Below are 15,679 nucleotides of genomic sequence, written 5' to 3' on the forward strand. Positions count from 1 at the left end.
TATCCAAAAGTCGCTTAAATATCCCTAATGTCTCTGACTCAACTACCACTGCTGGCAGTGCATTCCATGCACCCACCACTTGTGTAAAGAAGCTACCTCTGACATCTCCCCTGAACCCTCCTCCAAACATCTTAAAATTATGCCCCCTGGTGATAACCGCTTCTGCCCTGGGAAAAAAGTCTCTGGCTATCCACTCTCTATGACTCTCATCATCTTGTATACCTCTGTCAAGTGACCTCTCATCCTCTTTCGCTCCAATGAGAAAAGCCCGAGCTCTCTCAACCTTTCTTCATAAAACATGCACTCCAGTCCAGTCAGCATCCTGGTAAATTTAATCTGTTCTGTACTCTAAAGCTTCCACACCTATAATGAGGTGACCAGAACTGAACACAATATTCCCAGTGTGGTCTAACCAGAGCTCTATTGAGCTGCAGCATAACCTCGCGATTCTTAAACTCTTTCCCCCAAATGAAAGTCAACACCTCATACGCCTTCTTAACAACCCTATGAATTTGGGTGGCAAGTTTGAGGGATCTATGGATGAGGACCCCAAGATCTTGCTGTTCTTCCATATTGCCAAGAATCCTGCCTTTAACCCTGTATTCTGTATTCAAATTCGACCTTCCAGAATGAAACACTTTGCACTTTTCCAGGTTGAACTCCATCTGGCACTTCTCAGCCCAGTTCTGCATCCTGTCAATGTCCCGTTGCAATCTCCAACAACCCTCCACACTATCCACCACTCCCCCAACCTTTGTGTCATCGGCAAACTTACTACCCCACCCTTCCACTTCCTCATCCAAGTCATTTATAAAAATCGCAAAGAGCAGAGGTCCAAGAACAGATCCTTGCGGAACAGCACTAGTCAACAAGCTCCAAGCTGAATACTTTCCATCTACTACCACTCTGTTTACTATGAGCTAGCCAATTCTGTATCCAGACAGCCAAATTTTCCTGTATCCTATGCTTCCTTACTTTCTGAATGAACCTTATCAAACACCTTGCTAAAATCCATTTACATCACATCCACTGCTCTACCTTCATTAATGTATTTTGTCACATCCTCAAAGAATTCAGTAAGATTTGTGACGCATGACCTGCCTCTCACAAAGCCATGCTGACTATCTCTAATCAAGCTCTGGTTTTCCAAGTAATCATACGCCCTGTCTCAGAATCCTCTCCAGTAATTTGCCCATTACCGATGTAAAACTAATAGGTCTGTAATTCCCAGGATTATCCCCATTCCCTTTCTTGAACAAGGGAGTAACATTTGCCACCCTCCAATCAACTGGCACTACTCCAGTGAGGACGCAAAGATCATCACCAAAGGTGCAGCAATATCTTCCCTCACTTCCTGTAGTAACCTTGGGTATATCTCGTCTGGCCCAGGGCACTTATCTGTCTTTGTTGTTCAAAATTTTCAGCACATCCTCCTCTTTAACGTCAACTTGTTCCAGCATATTAGCCAGTTTCACACTGTCTTCACAAACATCAAGGTCCCTCTCACTAGTGAATACTGAAGCAAAGTATTCATTAAGGACTTCCTCTCCCTTCTCCAACTCCAGGCACAAGTTCCCTCTACTATCTCTGATCAACCCCACCCTCCATCTGGCCATCCTCTTATTCCTGGATCAGTCGTGCTGGAAGAGCACAGCAGTTCAGGCAGCATCCAACGAGCAGCGAAATCGACGTTTCAGGCAAAAGCCCTTCATGAGGATTATCCTCTTATTCCTCACAAGTGTAGAATGCCTTAGGGTTTTCCTTAATCCTACCCACTAAAGCTTTTTCATGCCCCCTTCTGGCTTTCCTAAGTCCATTCTTCAGTTCCTTCCTGGATACCTTGTAATCCTCTAGAGCCCTGTATGATCCTTGCTTCCTCAACCTTAAGTTTCCTCCTCCTTCCTCTTGACTATATGTTCCACATCCCTTGTCATCCAAGGTTCTTTCAGCCTACCATCCCTCCCTATCTCAGTGGGACAAATCTATCCAGCAAGTACAGTTGCAACATTTAAGAGGCATTTGGATGGGTATATGAATAGGAAGGGTTTGGAGGGATATGGGCCGGGCGCCGGCAGGTGGGACTAGATTGGGTTGGGATATCTGGTCAGCATGGATGGGTTGGACCAAAGGGTCTGTTTCCATGCTGTACAACTCTATGACTCTAAATGCCCCCAAACAGCCTCCACATTTCTGTCATGCATTTTCCTGAGAACATCTGTTCCCAACTTAAATGCCCCAGTTCCTGCATTGTAATTCCCCCTGCCCCAATTAAATACTTTCCCATACCGTCTGCTCCGATCCCTCTCCATGAGTTATAGTAAAGGCCAGGGAGTTGTGATCACGATCACCAAAATGCGCTGTCACCAAGAAATCAAACACCTGGCATAGTTGATTGCCAAGCACCAAATCCAATATGGCCCCCCCCTCGAGTCAGCCTACCTACACATTGAGTAAGGATTGTTGGATTGTGAATAATTGAGACTTCAACACTGATCGCTGTGGCACACCACTCAATGCATCCTGCTAATTTGAAACTACTCTTCTGTACAGAAGCATAATTTTTTTTGGGTGGGTAAATAGAAATTCTAGAGCTGAAAATGTGTTGCTGGAAAAGCGCAGCAGGTCAGGCAGCATCCATGGAACAGGAGAATCGACACTTCAGGCATAAGCCCTTCTTCAGGAATGAGGAAAGTGTGTCCAGCAGGCTAAGATAAAAGGTAGGGAGGAGGGACTTGGGGGAGGGGCGTCAGAAATGCGATAGGTGGAAAGAGGTCAAGGTGAGGGTGATAGGTCAGACTGGGGTGTGGGTGGAGAGGTCAGGAAGAAGATTGCAGGTTAGGAAGGCGGTGCTGAGTTCGATGGATTTGACTGAGACAAGGTGGGGGAGGGGAAATGAGGAAACTGGAGAAATCCGAGTTCAAGCCTTGTGGTTGGAGGGTTCCTAGGCAGAAGATGAAGCGCTCTTCCTCCAACCGTCGTGTTGTTGTGGTCTGGCGATGGAGAAGTCCAAAGACCTGCATATCCTTGGTGGAGTGGGAGGGGGAGTTGAAGTGTTGAGCCACAGGGTGGTTGGGTTGATTGGTCCGGGTGTCCCAGAGGTGTTCTCTGAAACGCTCCGCAAGTAGGCGGCCTGTCTCCCCAATATAGAGGAGGCCACATCGGGTGCAGAGGATGCAATAGATGATGTGTGTGGAGGTGCAGGTGAATTTGTGGCGGATATGGAAGTTTCCTTTGCGGCCTTGGAGGGAGGTAAGGGGGGAGGTGTGGGCGCAAGTCTTGCACCTCCTGCGGTTGCAGGGGAAGGTGCCGGGAGTGGAGGTTGGGTTGGTGGGGGGTGTGGATCTGACGAGGGAGTCACGGAGGGAGTGGCCTTTACGGAATGCTGATAGGGGAGGGCAGGGAAATATATCCTTGGTGGTGGGGTCCGTTTGGAGGTGGCGGAAATGACAGCGGATGACACGCTGTACATGGAGATTGGTGGGGTGGTAGGTGAGGACCAGTGGGGTTCTGTCCTGGTGGCGGTTGGAGTGGCGGGGCTCAAGGACGGAGGAGCGGGAAGTGGAAAAGCTGCGGTGGAGGGCATCGTCGACCACGTCGGGGGGAATTTGCGGTCCTTGAAGAAGGAGGCCATCTGGGTTGTACGTTTTTGGAACTGGTCCTCCTGGGAGCAGATGCGGCAGAGACGAAGGAATTGGGAGAATGGGATGGCGTTTTTACAGGGGGCAGGGTGGGAGGAGGTGTAGTCCAGGTAGCTGTGGGAGTCGGTCGGTTTGTAGTAGATGTCTGTGTTGATTCGGTCGCCTGAGATGGAAATAGAAAGGTCGAGGAAGGGGTGGGAGGAATCTGAGACGGTCCAGGTGAATTTGAGGTTGGGGTGGAAGGTGTTGGTGAAGTGGATGAACAGTTCAAGGACCGCAATTTCCCCCCCAACGTGGTCGACGATGCCCTCCACGCCCCTCGCATTTCTGACGCCCCTCCCCAAGTCCCTCCTCCCTACCTTTTATCTTAGCCTGCTGGACACACTTTCCTCATTCCTGAAGAAGGGCTTATGCCCGAAACGTCGATTCTCCTGTTCCCTGGATGCTGCCTGACCTGCTGCGCTTTTCCAGCAACACATTTTCAGCTCTGATCTCCAGCATCTGCAGATCTCACTTTCTCCTGCAAATAGAAATTCTAGGTTTGTAAAGATTATTTTCACAAAATCACAACACCAGGTTGTAGTCCAGCAGGTTTGATTGTGGTTGTGGAGAGCACAGTTGTGGAACACTGAGTTTGTAGCAGGGCTGTGTGGTGTGATGTGGCTGAGGTTATGCATTGAGGGGTACCTTGGTTGTTTGTTGGTTCTCTCTTCTGTTGGAGTGTCCATGTTGGTTTCACTTCTTTCGTGTGTAAATCACAGAACCTTTTTTGGAAGTTGCATACTTGGGTGCAATTTAGCAGTTGGTGGTGGCCTGGATGGTGTGTTGGGGATGTTGGTCCCCTCTGTGCAGCTGTCTGTGACGTGGTATTTGGACCGAATCATCTGATCTAGGGGGTGAGTTGGTAGAGTCGTGCATGGATTCGTGCAGTTTTTTGAGCAAAGTACAATATAACTGCAAGTTTTACACTGTACTTTGCTCAAAAACTGCATGAATCCATTTAAGATTCAGTTAATTCATTTTTTTAGATGAAAATCCGTCTAAACATTATGGCACAGGCAGCAGCACAAAGGGGGCTAACACCTTCAACACATTATCTGGGCTGACACCAATTGTTCACCTGAGAATGTAACTTTTTTTAAAAAAAAAGTTTTGTGATTTACGTATGAAAGAATTGAAACTAACATGGTCATTCTAACAGATGAGAGAATTAACAAATAAGGTATTTTTCAAAATATAATTTCAGTTACATCACACTATAAACTTTTGCTATAAATTCTGTCTTACAATTGTGCACTCCACAACCACCTGACGAAGGAGCAGTGCTCAGAAAGCTGGTGTGCTTCTAATTAAACCTGTTGGACTAGAACCTGATGTTGTGAGATTTTTAAGTTTGTACACCCAGTCCAACACTGGCATCTCCAAATGATGCTTCAGAACTGTTATTTGTCTTGTAATCTGAAATCAACTGCTCTGTCTTTCCAGTTTAATTGAGAGACCGCTTTGAAACTAAAGAACTTGCTACCATTTGGTGATTTTAAAATTGCAAGTGTGACTCTTTACTTTAGCTTTTGCTTTAGAGATGTTACATTTCAGGAAAGTTGGGTGATTGTTAGCTTTGTAAAAGTTGATCCTGATAGGGATCTACAACAATCCAGACCACAATTATTGAATTTTGTTTAATCAGGTTTGTTGTGTTTCAGGTTCCAATTATTCCAGTGGTGTTCTCCTCTTACAATGACTTCTACAACAGGGCAGAGAAAAGATTTACCTCTGGTATGTTTCTAAACTTGTCAACTTTTCTGTAGAATGGTGCTCTTCTTGTCAAGTCGTCTACATGTATGCCTTTCTCATTAACTGGAAACGTGCACCATCCTATAGTTTCCTTACTGTTGGTCCAATCGACTATTTTCATTTAGCCTATGCTCTTACTCCTTCCCCTTAATTTTTCACAAATGGTTTTATGCATCCAATGAGTTGTGACCTTAATGATTTTCAACCCTACTTCCTTGATTTCTTCCATAACCTTGTAATAAAAAAAGTGATTCAATTTATTTGTATCAAAGTTTCTTTGTTTAAGGGCTGGGTCATCCGGACTCTTCAATCTATTTATTTTTATCACTGAATAACCACAGTTGAGCTCTTTTGTTGAGTGTAGTCTTTTGACATGTTTAAAACTAACTGGCTGCTTAGTAAGAGTTCTTAACGTTGTAGAATTGAGTAATGTGGGTATAAAGGAGACATCAGAGGTAGGTTCTTTACGCAGAGAGTTGTGAATACATGGAATGCATTCCAGTGGTGGTGGAAGCAGAGTCATTAGGGACATTTAAGCGATTGCAGGACACCTGTCCTCGGATGCTGCCTGAATTGCTGTGCTCTTCCAGCACCACTGATCCAGAATCTGGTTTCCAGCATCTGCAGTCATTGTTTTTACCATGCACATGGATAGCAGTGAGTTGAGGGGTGCGTAGGTTAAGTTACTATATTTTACATTAGGATTAAATCTCGGCACAACATCATGGGCCAAAGGGCCCGTTCTGTGCTGTACTTTTCTATGTTCTAATGTGTAAATGTAACAATTTGTTCAATGATTTAGGATGCATTGCCTGGAAGGAAATTGGATTAATGTTTAAAGACAAAAACATTTATGGGATAAATTGACCCTCTATTTCCTCCCAACTATAAATGGGGCAGTAAATCTCTGTTCCACCCCACTTTCTCTTCTCTATCCCCCCACCCCACCAACACACACACACACACACGCACACCATGAAGTGAGTGGCAGTAATGAATGATCTATGACTTTTCTTTATTTCCAGGAAAGTGTATCGTTCAGATTCTTCCTCCAATGGAAACTCGAGGCATGACAACAGACAATGTGCCGGACTTAACTGAGAGAGCACGCAATTTGCTTATGACCACGTGGAATGAAATCTCTGCTCCTATCCTCAAAATGCATGGGGCCCAATGAAGTCACTATGTACTGATCTTTATGGAGTGTTTGCATCAGTGATGTTTGTGCTGAGGTCTATACTGATGCTTCAGATCGTGTAATGAGTTTTACACTAAATGGATTTTCATGAAACATTAGGAATTACTCATTGATCAGCAAGATGCTGTCACTTATGATGGTAGTCTCTTGCTGGACAACATGGGCAGGGAATCCCAATCACTGGATTTAATACCTGAAGTGGGATCTCTTGCTTCTAAGTAATAGGAAGAAGATAGATGCTCTGTGAGCTGTTTAACTGCTGTCAGTTCTTCTAGCCAGGTGGCCACACGTTCAGGCTATTTTCATTCATAGTGCGAGTACATTTCTCTTTCATTGTGCCCGTAAGCAAATTCCAGTACTAGTATTTGATTACAGTCCATGTTTAGATTGAAAAAATTGATTGAAAATTATTGCTGCCATTCACAATTGTACACCATGCCATTCTCTAATAAATTAACTCTGTGATAGACTTCAAAACTTAAGAATTTTTGTTTTGGTGCACAGAACTAGATAATTTTGTTTTTGAAACAGGCTATTTACACATTCTACATCCTTTCCTGAGCAGGCCTCTGTTTCCCTTCCTGTTTTTATTTGCTGCTTATCCAGGGAATTAGAATGTGTTGGTGCCTACCTGCTCTAAGTGAGGCAGAGTTACTACTATAACCTGCACTTGCCTTGATCCTATCAATATTGGTCAAGTTCTTTCATCCAAATGTATTTTATTGAGTTAACTGTGTAATGTATTTGTTGAGGTGAAAATGTCTTAAGCTTTGCAGGAGGCAAGTTCCCATAAATGATGTAATTGCTGTTGCATTACTGATGAGCTCAAATCAGTGAGTTTCTGTACTGTGGTTAGGACCTGATGTAAAATTACAAATCTCAGTATTTACAGTTTAATTGTACAGAACTTAACCTGCAGTAAACATGTGTAAACTTGATTCTACAACACTTTGTGGCACTAGAAAGTAACACTGCCCCCCTCAATCTAGTGAGAGGTCAAATAATGTCGAGGCCACTTGGTCTTAATGGTGACTCCAAAGTATCAGTGTTTAGGGCCAGAAAGCTGTGTTCTTTGCTGTATTGCTTTTGAATGTCTGTTTCTGTACCATTTGAAATTGTCTTGGTAAAATATTAAATAATGATGCATGTAAATGTAATTTGCATTGCTTTAGGCTTTTATGTGAGAATATTTGATCCTTTTTAAAGTTGCCATTTTCAATCAACTCTTCAATAAGTATTTAGCAACAAGCTCCTACCTTGCACTTTTCCCATTTCCCTCATTGACATTTTAGTTTTAGTCTTAATTCTGTGACAGCTGATTCAATGATCAATAAAATCATTTGGAGAATTATGTTTCAAGAGTTGGGAGTATTTACAAAGCATTTGTTTACCAATTTGCCTGAAATGTCACTATACCTCAATCAGCATTGATTCAAAATAATGTTATCCTTAGTTGTGATGTAAAAGTTAACCACCTGTATTCCACACACATGATTAGTGTAAAGATCAAATTCTGTACATGTTGACTTTCACTTGCATTAAAAATATGGAAAGTATAAGAAATACTAAAACCCATGTCACTCAGCATAGCAACATGTGGTAACTGACATCCCACAAAGTTGTTTGACAGGTTCCATATCAAACATTGGGTCTGGTGGGAAGCTCTTTGAGTTGTTTTTTTGCTGGTGGGTTGTCATATCAGGAAGAGAGGAAGCACAATTTGAGTGTCTTCTAATTGGAGAGTTGGGTGGAAAGCCTCTATCATCCAGGCTATTGGTTAAGACATAGCTTGAACTTGGTGTCGCTATGTTTCTTTCGATAAGAGTGATATAAATGAAGATGAAGTATGCTTTGCTTTTCCTTTTTCCATGGAATTACTGATTTTCTATTCCTGTGAAGCTGAACTTCTCATGTCATAAACTTGGGAACCAGGAATCTGCTCCAATCAATGAGATTCAATCTGCACTGTCCTCCTTACTCTCTTTATATCTATTGATTCCATTAGATGAAAAAATAGTATCCATTTAAGTACACTTAATAATTCTGTATTCTTAGCATTTTCAGATTAATTCCAAATATCCAAAGTCAGTGTTCCCTCTTTTTGTACTTGGCTATTTACAATCAATATTGATCATTTAAAAGAGTAATGCAGATGCCCCAGTCCTGGTAGTTATGATACTCCCAAGTTACATCCTGTCAACTTGAAAATATCCCATTTCATGTCCAATGTCCTGTGCATTAACCAATCTCCTATTTGTGTAAATAGTCTTACAGCACAGAAACAGGTCAATTGGCCCAATATGTCCAACTCCATGAGCTCTTGTCTTACGTACTAACATTTTGTGAGAGTCCTTATATGAACATATAAATTAGGAACAGGAGTTGGCAACATGACTCTTCAAGCCTGCTCTGCCTATCGAGATACTCATGGCTGACCTGATCATCTTTCACCCCTGTCCTAGTCTATCAAACTATCTACTGCCTTAATATTCAAAGAATCTGCTTCCACTACCTCAACCACTCAAATTAATTCTTCTTATCTATGTCTTGAATGGCTGGCACCTTATTTCAAAGCTACGATTCATAGATCTTGATTCTCCGAAAGGAGACATCCTTTCCACGTTCTTCCTGTCAAAACCCTTAGCATTGTACACTGATAATCTTCAATAGATGGGAGCTTAAAAAGTGCCTTTTGTAAATCCCAACATTATATCTTCAAAAGTCTAAGTCAAATAGGATTTCCTTTTGTAAAACCGCATTAACGTGTTCTAACCATACAATGCTTTTTAAGTGTGATATTAATGCTATCTTAATACATTCCTGCAATTTCCTGACTACAAATTTCAGGCTAACTGACCTCATTCTCTGTTTCTCTCACCCTTTTGAATTTGTTAACTTATCTGCTAGGACCATTCAGAATGACTAATTTGAAATTATTCATTTCATTGTTTTTTTTAACCTACACCAAAAATGGCATGCAATGCGTACCATCACCAATTGCAGTACCATCTGTCTACTAATCAGCATTTTCTTCCTAACTCTGATTTCTCTCAATTTAGGGAGATTTCGTTGAGATGCTTTGGTTGATTAGGTGGACCAAGTGGTAAGTGGAATTCAGTCTGGAGAAATGAAGTTATGCAAATGGAAAGAGTAAACAGGCAAGGAGAATACACCATAAATGAAATGTTAACAACATAGCTAGAGGCAGTAAATAATCTTTTCTGTTGGTCCCTGGAAGTAGCAGGGCAGGGTAGATAAAGTAGCAAAGAAGGCATATGGGATTTTTTTTTCTACTTCATGAATATATCGAATACAAAAGCAGGGATATGATGCTGAAACTACAAAACACTGGCTAGGCCAATGCTGAAGCTTTGTGTACAGTTTTGGTTACCATATCATTGAAAGGATATAATTAGTCTAGAGAGAGTACAGAGGAGATTTACAAGAATGTTGCTAGGGCATGAAAATTGGAGCTAAGAGTAAAGATTGGAAGACTAGAGTTTTCTTCAGAATGAAGGAGGCTGACGTCTGACTTAATTGAGGGACTTGGATAGAAAGTGAACGGAGAAGAGCTGTTTTCCACAACAGAGGGGTCAGTTACCAGGGGGCACAGACTGAAGGTGATTAGTAGACAAACTGGGAGGACTCTTTCTCCCCCCCCACCCCAACCAGCAGGGAATGCAGGTGGTGTCTGGAATCCACTCCGCTGTTTGATAGTTACGGCAGAAACTCTCAACTTATCTAAAAGGAACCTGGATCTGCTCCTGAAATGCTGGAATCTGAGGGGTCATGGACCAGGGAAATAGATTTAAAGGAGCTGTTCTTTTCTCTATCTTTGGTGCATATAGGATGGGCTAAATGGCCTCTTTTTATGCTGTTACTTTTCTGTGGTTCTAATTACCTGCATGCTATTTAGTCTCAAAACTATGTTGCCTTTTAGAATATTACGGCGTAAGTAGAATATTTGGTTAACAAGCCTGCTCCACTATTCAATAGATTATGCAATGTGCAAACAACAGGGAGAGTCTAAAAAGTAGGGGTTTGTCATTCAGCTCCTTATGCAGGCTCCCCAATTCTAAATCATGGCTGATCTATGACCTCCAAGTTGTATTCCTGTACTATCCCACTATCCCTTGATGCTATCAGTACTGCCTCAGGCAATATCTGTTAGCTATAATCAAATTGGCCCTAAAACCCATACAAACCAGACACATCAGAACTCCTGCGTTTACAGCCCCTCAAAAAAAAGGGACAGAATAACTTTGTCAAAGGGGCAGCATGTCACAGAGATTACTTCTCAGTCTTCTAAAGTCCAGAGAATACAGTCACAGTTTACTCAATCTGTCCTGACAGGATAGTTTTACCATACCAGAATTGATGTGGAGGAACCAGTGTTGAACTGGGGTGGACAAAGTTAAAAATCACACATCAGGTAATAGTCTATAGCTGCACTAGCTTTCACTAGCTGCTCCTTCACCAGGTGGCTATGGGGCAGGACCATGAGAGGCAGAATTTAAGCAAAAGTTTACAGTGTAACACAACTGAAATGATATATTGAGCAAACCTAGATTGCTGTGAAGTTTTTTTTCCTTTTAGAATGGATTGCAGCTTTCAGTTCATTAATATGTAAATCCCCGAACTACTACTAAGTCGCAATCTCAATAACTTAGGGTTTTATATAAAAACAAAGCGACAGCTCAGACCATGCACTAAAGATGTGGGAATAGTCTGTCTGTATCCCAATCGTGAGTTAGACTGGTTCTATTTCCAAAGTGGAATTTATATAATACATGGATCGACTGCCTGCAGATTGTGCGCTTTTTGAGCAAAATAGAACATCTCTGCAAATGCAAGTTCACCCCATAGACTTGTGTGTGAGAGAGTGTGCGCATGCTTGGTAAAATGTGAGAGCGTGATGGAGTATAAGCCTGAGAGAGGGTGTGGGTGTATTGACTTGAATTGATTGTGTATGTATGAGAGAGGGTCTGCGTCTAGAAAGGAATAATTTGATTAGGGACAGTCAATACGGTTTGACTGTCCCTAATCAAATTATTCCTTTCTAGACGCAGACCCTCTCTCATACATACACAAGGATAGGCTGTGCCTCACAAACCTTACTGAGTTCTTTGCAAAGCTGACCAAACAGGTGAATGAGGATAAAGCGGTTGATGTGTATATGGATTTCAGTAAGGCACTTGATAAGGTTCCCCACTGTAGGCTATTGCAGAAAATACAGAGGCGTGGGACTGAGGGTGATTGTGGTTTGGATTAGAAATTGGCCAGCTGTAAGTAGACGGAAGATGGTGGTTGATGGGAAATGTTCATCCTGGAGTTCAGTTACTAGTGGGGTATCACAAGGATCTGTTTTGGGGCCACTGCTGTTTATCATTTTTATAAATGGTCTGGATGAGGATGTACAAGGATGGGTTAGTAAATTTTCAGCTGAAACTAAGGTCAGTGGAGTTGCGGACAGTATGGAAGGATGTTGCAGGTTACAGAGGGACATAGATAAGCTGCAGAGCTGGGCTGAGAGGTGACAAATGGAGTTTAATATGGAGAAGTGTGAGGTGATTCATTTTGAAAGGAGTAACAGGAATGCAGATTACAGGGCTAATGGTAAGATTCTTGGTAGTGTGGATGAGCAGAGAGATCTCGATGTCCATGGACATAGATCCCTGAAAGTTGCCACCCAGGTTGATCGGGTTGTTAAGAAAGCGTACTGTGTGTTAGGTTTTATTGATAGATGGATTGAGTTTCAGAGCCATAAGGTCATGTTGCAACTGTACAAAACTGGTGCAGCCGCACTTGGAGCATTGCACATAGTTCAGGTCACCGCATTAAAGGAAGAACATAGAACATAGATAGAAGAATACAGCGCAGTACAGGCCCTTTGGCCCTCGATGTTGCGCCGATCCAAGCCCACCTAACCTATACTAACCCACTATCCTCCATATACCTATCCAATGCCCGCTTAAATGCCCATAAAGAGGGAGAGTCCACCACTGCTGCTGGCAGGGTATTCCATGAACTTACGACTCGCTGAGTGAAGAACCTACCCCTAACTTCAGTCCTATATCTACCCCCCCTTAATTTAAAGCTATGCCTCCTTGTAATACCCGACTCCATACGCGGGAAAAGGTTCACACTGTCAACCCTATCTAACCCCCTAATCATCTTGTACACCTCAATCAAGTCACCCCTAAACCTTCTTTTCTCTAATGAAAACAGCCCCAAGTGTCTCAGTCTATCCTCATACGATCTTCCTTCCATACCAGGCAACATCCTGGTAAACCTCCTCTGCACCCGTTCCAGTGCCTCCACATCCTTCCTATAGTATGGCGACCAAAACTGCACACAATATTCCAGATGCGGCCGCACCAGAGTTTTATACAACTGCATCATGACCTCAGGACTCCGGAACTCAATTCCTCTACCAATAAAAGCCAGTACGCCATATGCCTTGGAGTACCGTGTACAGTTCTGGTCACCGCATTATAAGAAGGATGTGGAAGCTTTGGAAAGGGTGCAGAGGAGATTTACCAGGATGTTGCCTGGTACGGAGGGAAGGTCTTACAAGGAAAGGCTGAGGGACTTGAGGCTGTTTTCATTAGAGAAAAGAAGGTTGAGAGGTGACTTAATAGAGACATACAAGATAATCAGAGGGTTAGATAGAGGAAGGATGTGGAAGCTTTGAACATAGAACATTAAAGCGCAGTACAGGCCCTTCGGCCCTCAATGTTGCGTTGACCTGTCATACTAATCTGAAGCCCATCTAACCTACACTATTCCATGTACGTCCATATGCTTGTCCAATGACGACTTAAATAGACTTAAAGTTGGCAAATCTTCTGCTGTTGCAGGCAAAGCATTCCATATCCTTACTACTCTGAGTAAAGCACCTACCACTGACATCTGTCCTATATCTATTACCCCTCCATTTAAAGCCATGCCCCCTCGTGCTCGCCATCACCATTCTTGGAAAAAGGCTCTCCCTGTCCACTCTATCTAACCCTCTGATTATCTTGTATGTCTCTATTAAGTCACCTCTCAACCTTCTTTTCTCTAATGAAAACAGCCTCAAGTCCCTCAGCCTTTCCTTGTAAGACCTTCCCTCCGTACCAGGCAACATCCTGGTAAATCTCCTCTGCACCCTTTCCAAAGCTTCCACATCCTTCTTATAATGCGGTGACCAGAACTGTACACGGTACTCCAAGTGCGGCCGCACCAGCGTTTTGTACAGCTGTAGCATAACCTCATGGTTCGGGAACTCGATCCCTCTATTAATAAAAGCTAAAACACTGTATGCCTTCTTAACAACCCTGTCAACCTGGGAGGCAACTTTCAAGGATCTGTGTACCTGGACACCGCGATCTCTCTGCTCATCTACACTACCAAGTATCTTACCGTTAGCCCAGTACTTTACATTCAGTTACTCCGACCAAAGTGAATCACCTCACACTTGTCCGCATTAAACTCCATTTGCCACCCCTCAGCCAGCTGTGCAGCTTATCTATGTCTCTCTGTAACTTACAACATCCTTCGTCACTATGCACAACTCCACCGATCTTAGTGTTGTCTGCAAATTTACTAACCCACCTTTCTACGCCCTCATCCAGGTCATTTATAAAAATGACGAACAGCAGTGAACCCAACACTGACCCTTGTGGTACACCACTAGTAATTGGACTCCAGGATGAAGATTTCCCATCAACCACCACCCTCTGTCTTCTTTCAGCAACCCAATTACTGATCCAAACTGCTATGTCTCCCACTATCCCATTCCTCCGCATTTTGTACAATAGCCTACTGTGGGGAACCTTTTCGAACGCGCTGCTGAAATCCATAAACACCACATCAACCAGTTTACTCTCATCTACCTGTTTGGTCACCTTCTCAAAGAACTCAATAAGGTTTGTGAGACACAACCTACCCTTCACAAAACTGTGCTGACTATCCGTAATCAAATTATTCTTTTCTAGATGATTAGAAATACTCTGTCTTTTATAACCTTTTCCAACACTTTACCAACAACTGAAGTAACGCTCACTGGTATATAATTACCAGGATTGTCTCTACTCCACTTCTTGAACAGGGGAACCCCATTTGCTATCCTCCAGTCTTCTGGCACTATTCCTGTAGACAATGATGATTTAAAGATCAATGCCAAAGGCACGGCAATCTCCTCCCTAGCTTCCCAGAGTATCCTAGGATAAATCCCATCCCGCCCAGGGGACTTATCTATTTTCAAACTCTGCAGGATTTCTAATACCTCTTTCTTGTGAACCTCAATCCCACCTAGTCTAGTAGCCTGTATCTCAGTAATCTTCTCGACAACATTGTCATTTTCTAGAGTGAATACTGTCAAAAAGTATTCATTTAGTGCTTCCCCTATCTCCTCTGACTCCACACAAAACTTCCCACTACTATCCTTGATTGGCCCGAATCTTACTCTTGTCATTCTTTTATTCCTTAAATACCTAAAGAAATACCTATATGGAAAGAGTTCAGAGGAGATTTACCAGGATGTTGCCTGGTATGGAGGGAAGGTCTTATCAGGAAAGGCTGAGGGACTTAAGGCTGTTTTTGTTAGAGAGAAGAAGGTTGAGGGGCAACTTAATAGAGACATGCAAGATGATCAGAGGATTAGATAATGTGGGCAGTGAGAGCCCTTTTTCTTGGATGGTGATGGTTAGCATGAGGGGACATGGCTTTAAATTGAGGAGTGATAGATATAGTCATAGAGAGAGTCAGTCATAGAGATATACCCTTCAGTCCAACCCGTCCATGCTGACCAGATATCCCAACCCAATCTAGTCCCACCTGCCAGTACCCGGCCCATATCCCTCCAACCCTTCCTATTCATATACCCATCCAAATGCCTCTTAAATGTTGCAATTGTACCAGCCTCCACCACTTCCTCTGGCAGCTCATTCTATACACATACCACCCTCTGCGTGAAAAAGTTGTCCCTTTTATATCTTTTATATCTTTCCCCTCCCTCTCACCCTAAACCTATGCCCTCTAGTTCTGGACTCCCCGACCCCAGGGA

General features: G+C 43.0%; 1 protein-coding gene and 1 long non-coding RNA gene across 3 annotated transcripts in view; one reads left to right on the top strand and one right to left on the bottom strand.

The window, feature by feature from the left end:
- Positions 1-7,983, top strand: part of agpat2 (1-acylglycerol-3-phosphate O-acyltransferase 2 (lysophosphatidic acid acyltransferase, beta)) — a 75,885-nt gene extending 67,902 nt beyond the window's left edge. For both annotated transcript variants that reach the window (XM_087998118.1, XM_087998119.1), the window contains 2 exons: positions 5,342-5,414; positions 6,458-7,983. In XM_087998118.1, the coding sequence (XP_087854244.1) occupies positions 5,342-5,414; positions 6,458-6,609 (225 nt within the window). In that variant the 3' untranslated portion in view covers positions 6,610-7,983. The remainder of the gene's footprint in view (positions 1-5,341; positions 5,415-6,457) is intronic.
- The window catches only part of LOC122565022 (uncharacterized), a 137,577-nt gene that overhangs the window by 47,748 nt on the left and 74,150 nt on the right, over positions 1-15,679 (bottom strand). The gene's annotated exons all lie outside the window — the stretch shown is intronic.

The sequence above is a fragment of the Chiloscyllium plagiosum genome, unplaced genomic scaffold (assembly GCF_037043375.1).
Source record: "Chiloscyllium plagiosum isolate Xiang-an unplaced genomic scaffold, Cpla_swu_hap1 HiC_scaffold_21, whole genome shotgun sequence".
NCBI classification, from domain to species: Eukaryota; Metazoa; Chordata; class Chondrichthyes; order Orectolobiformes; family Hemiscylliidae; genus Chiloscyllium; species Chiloscyllium plagiosum.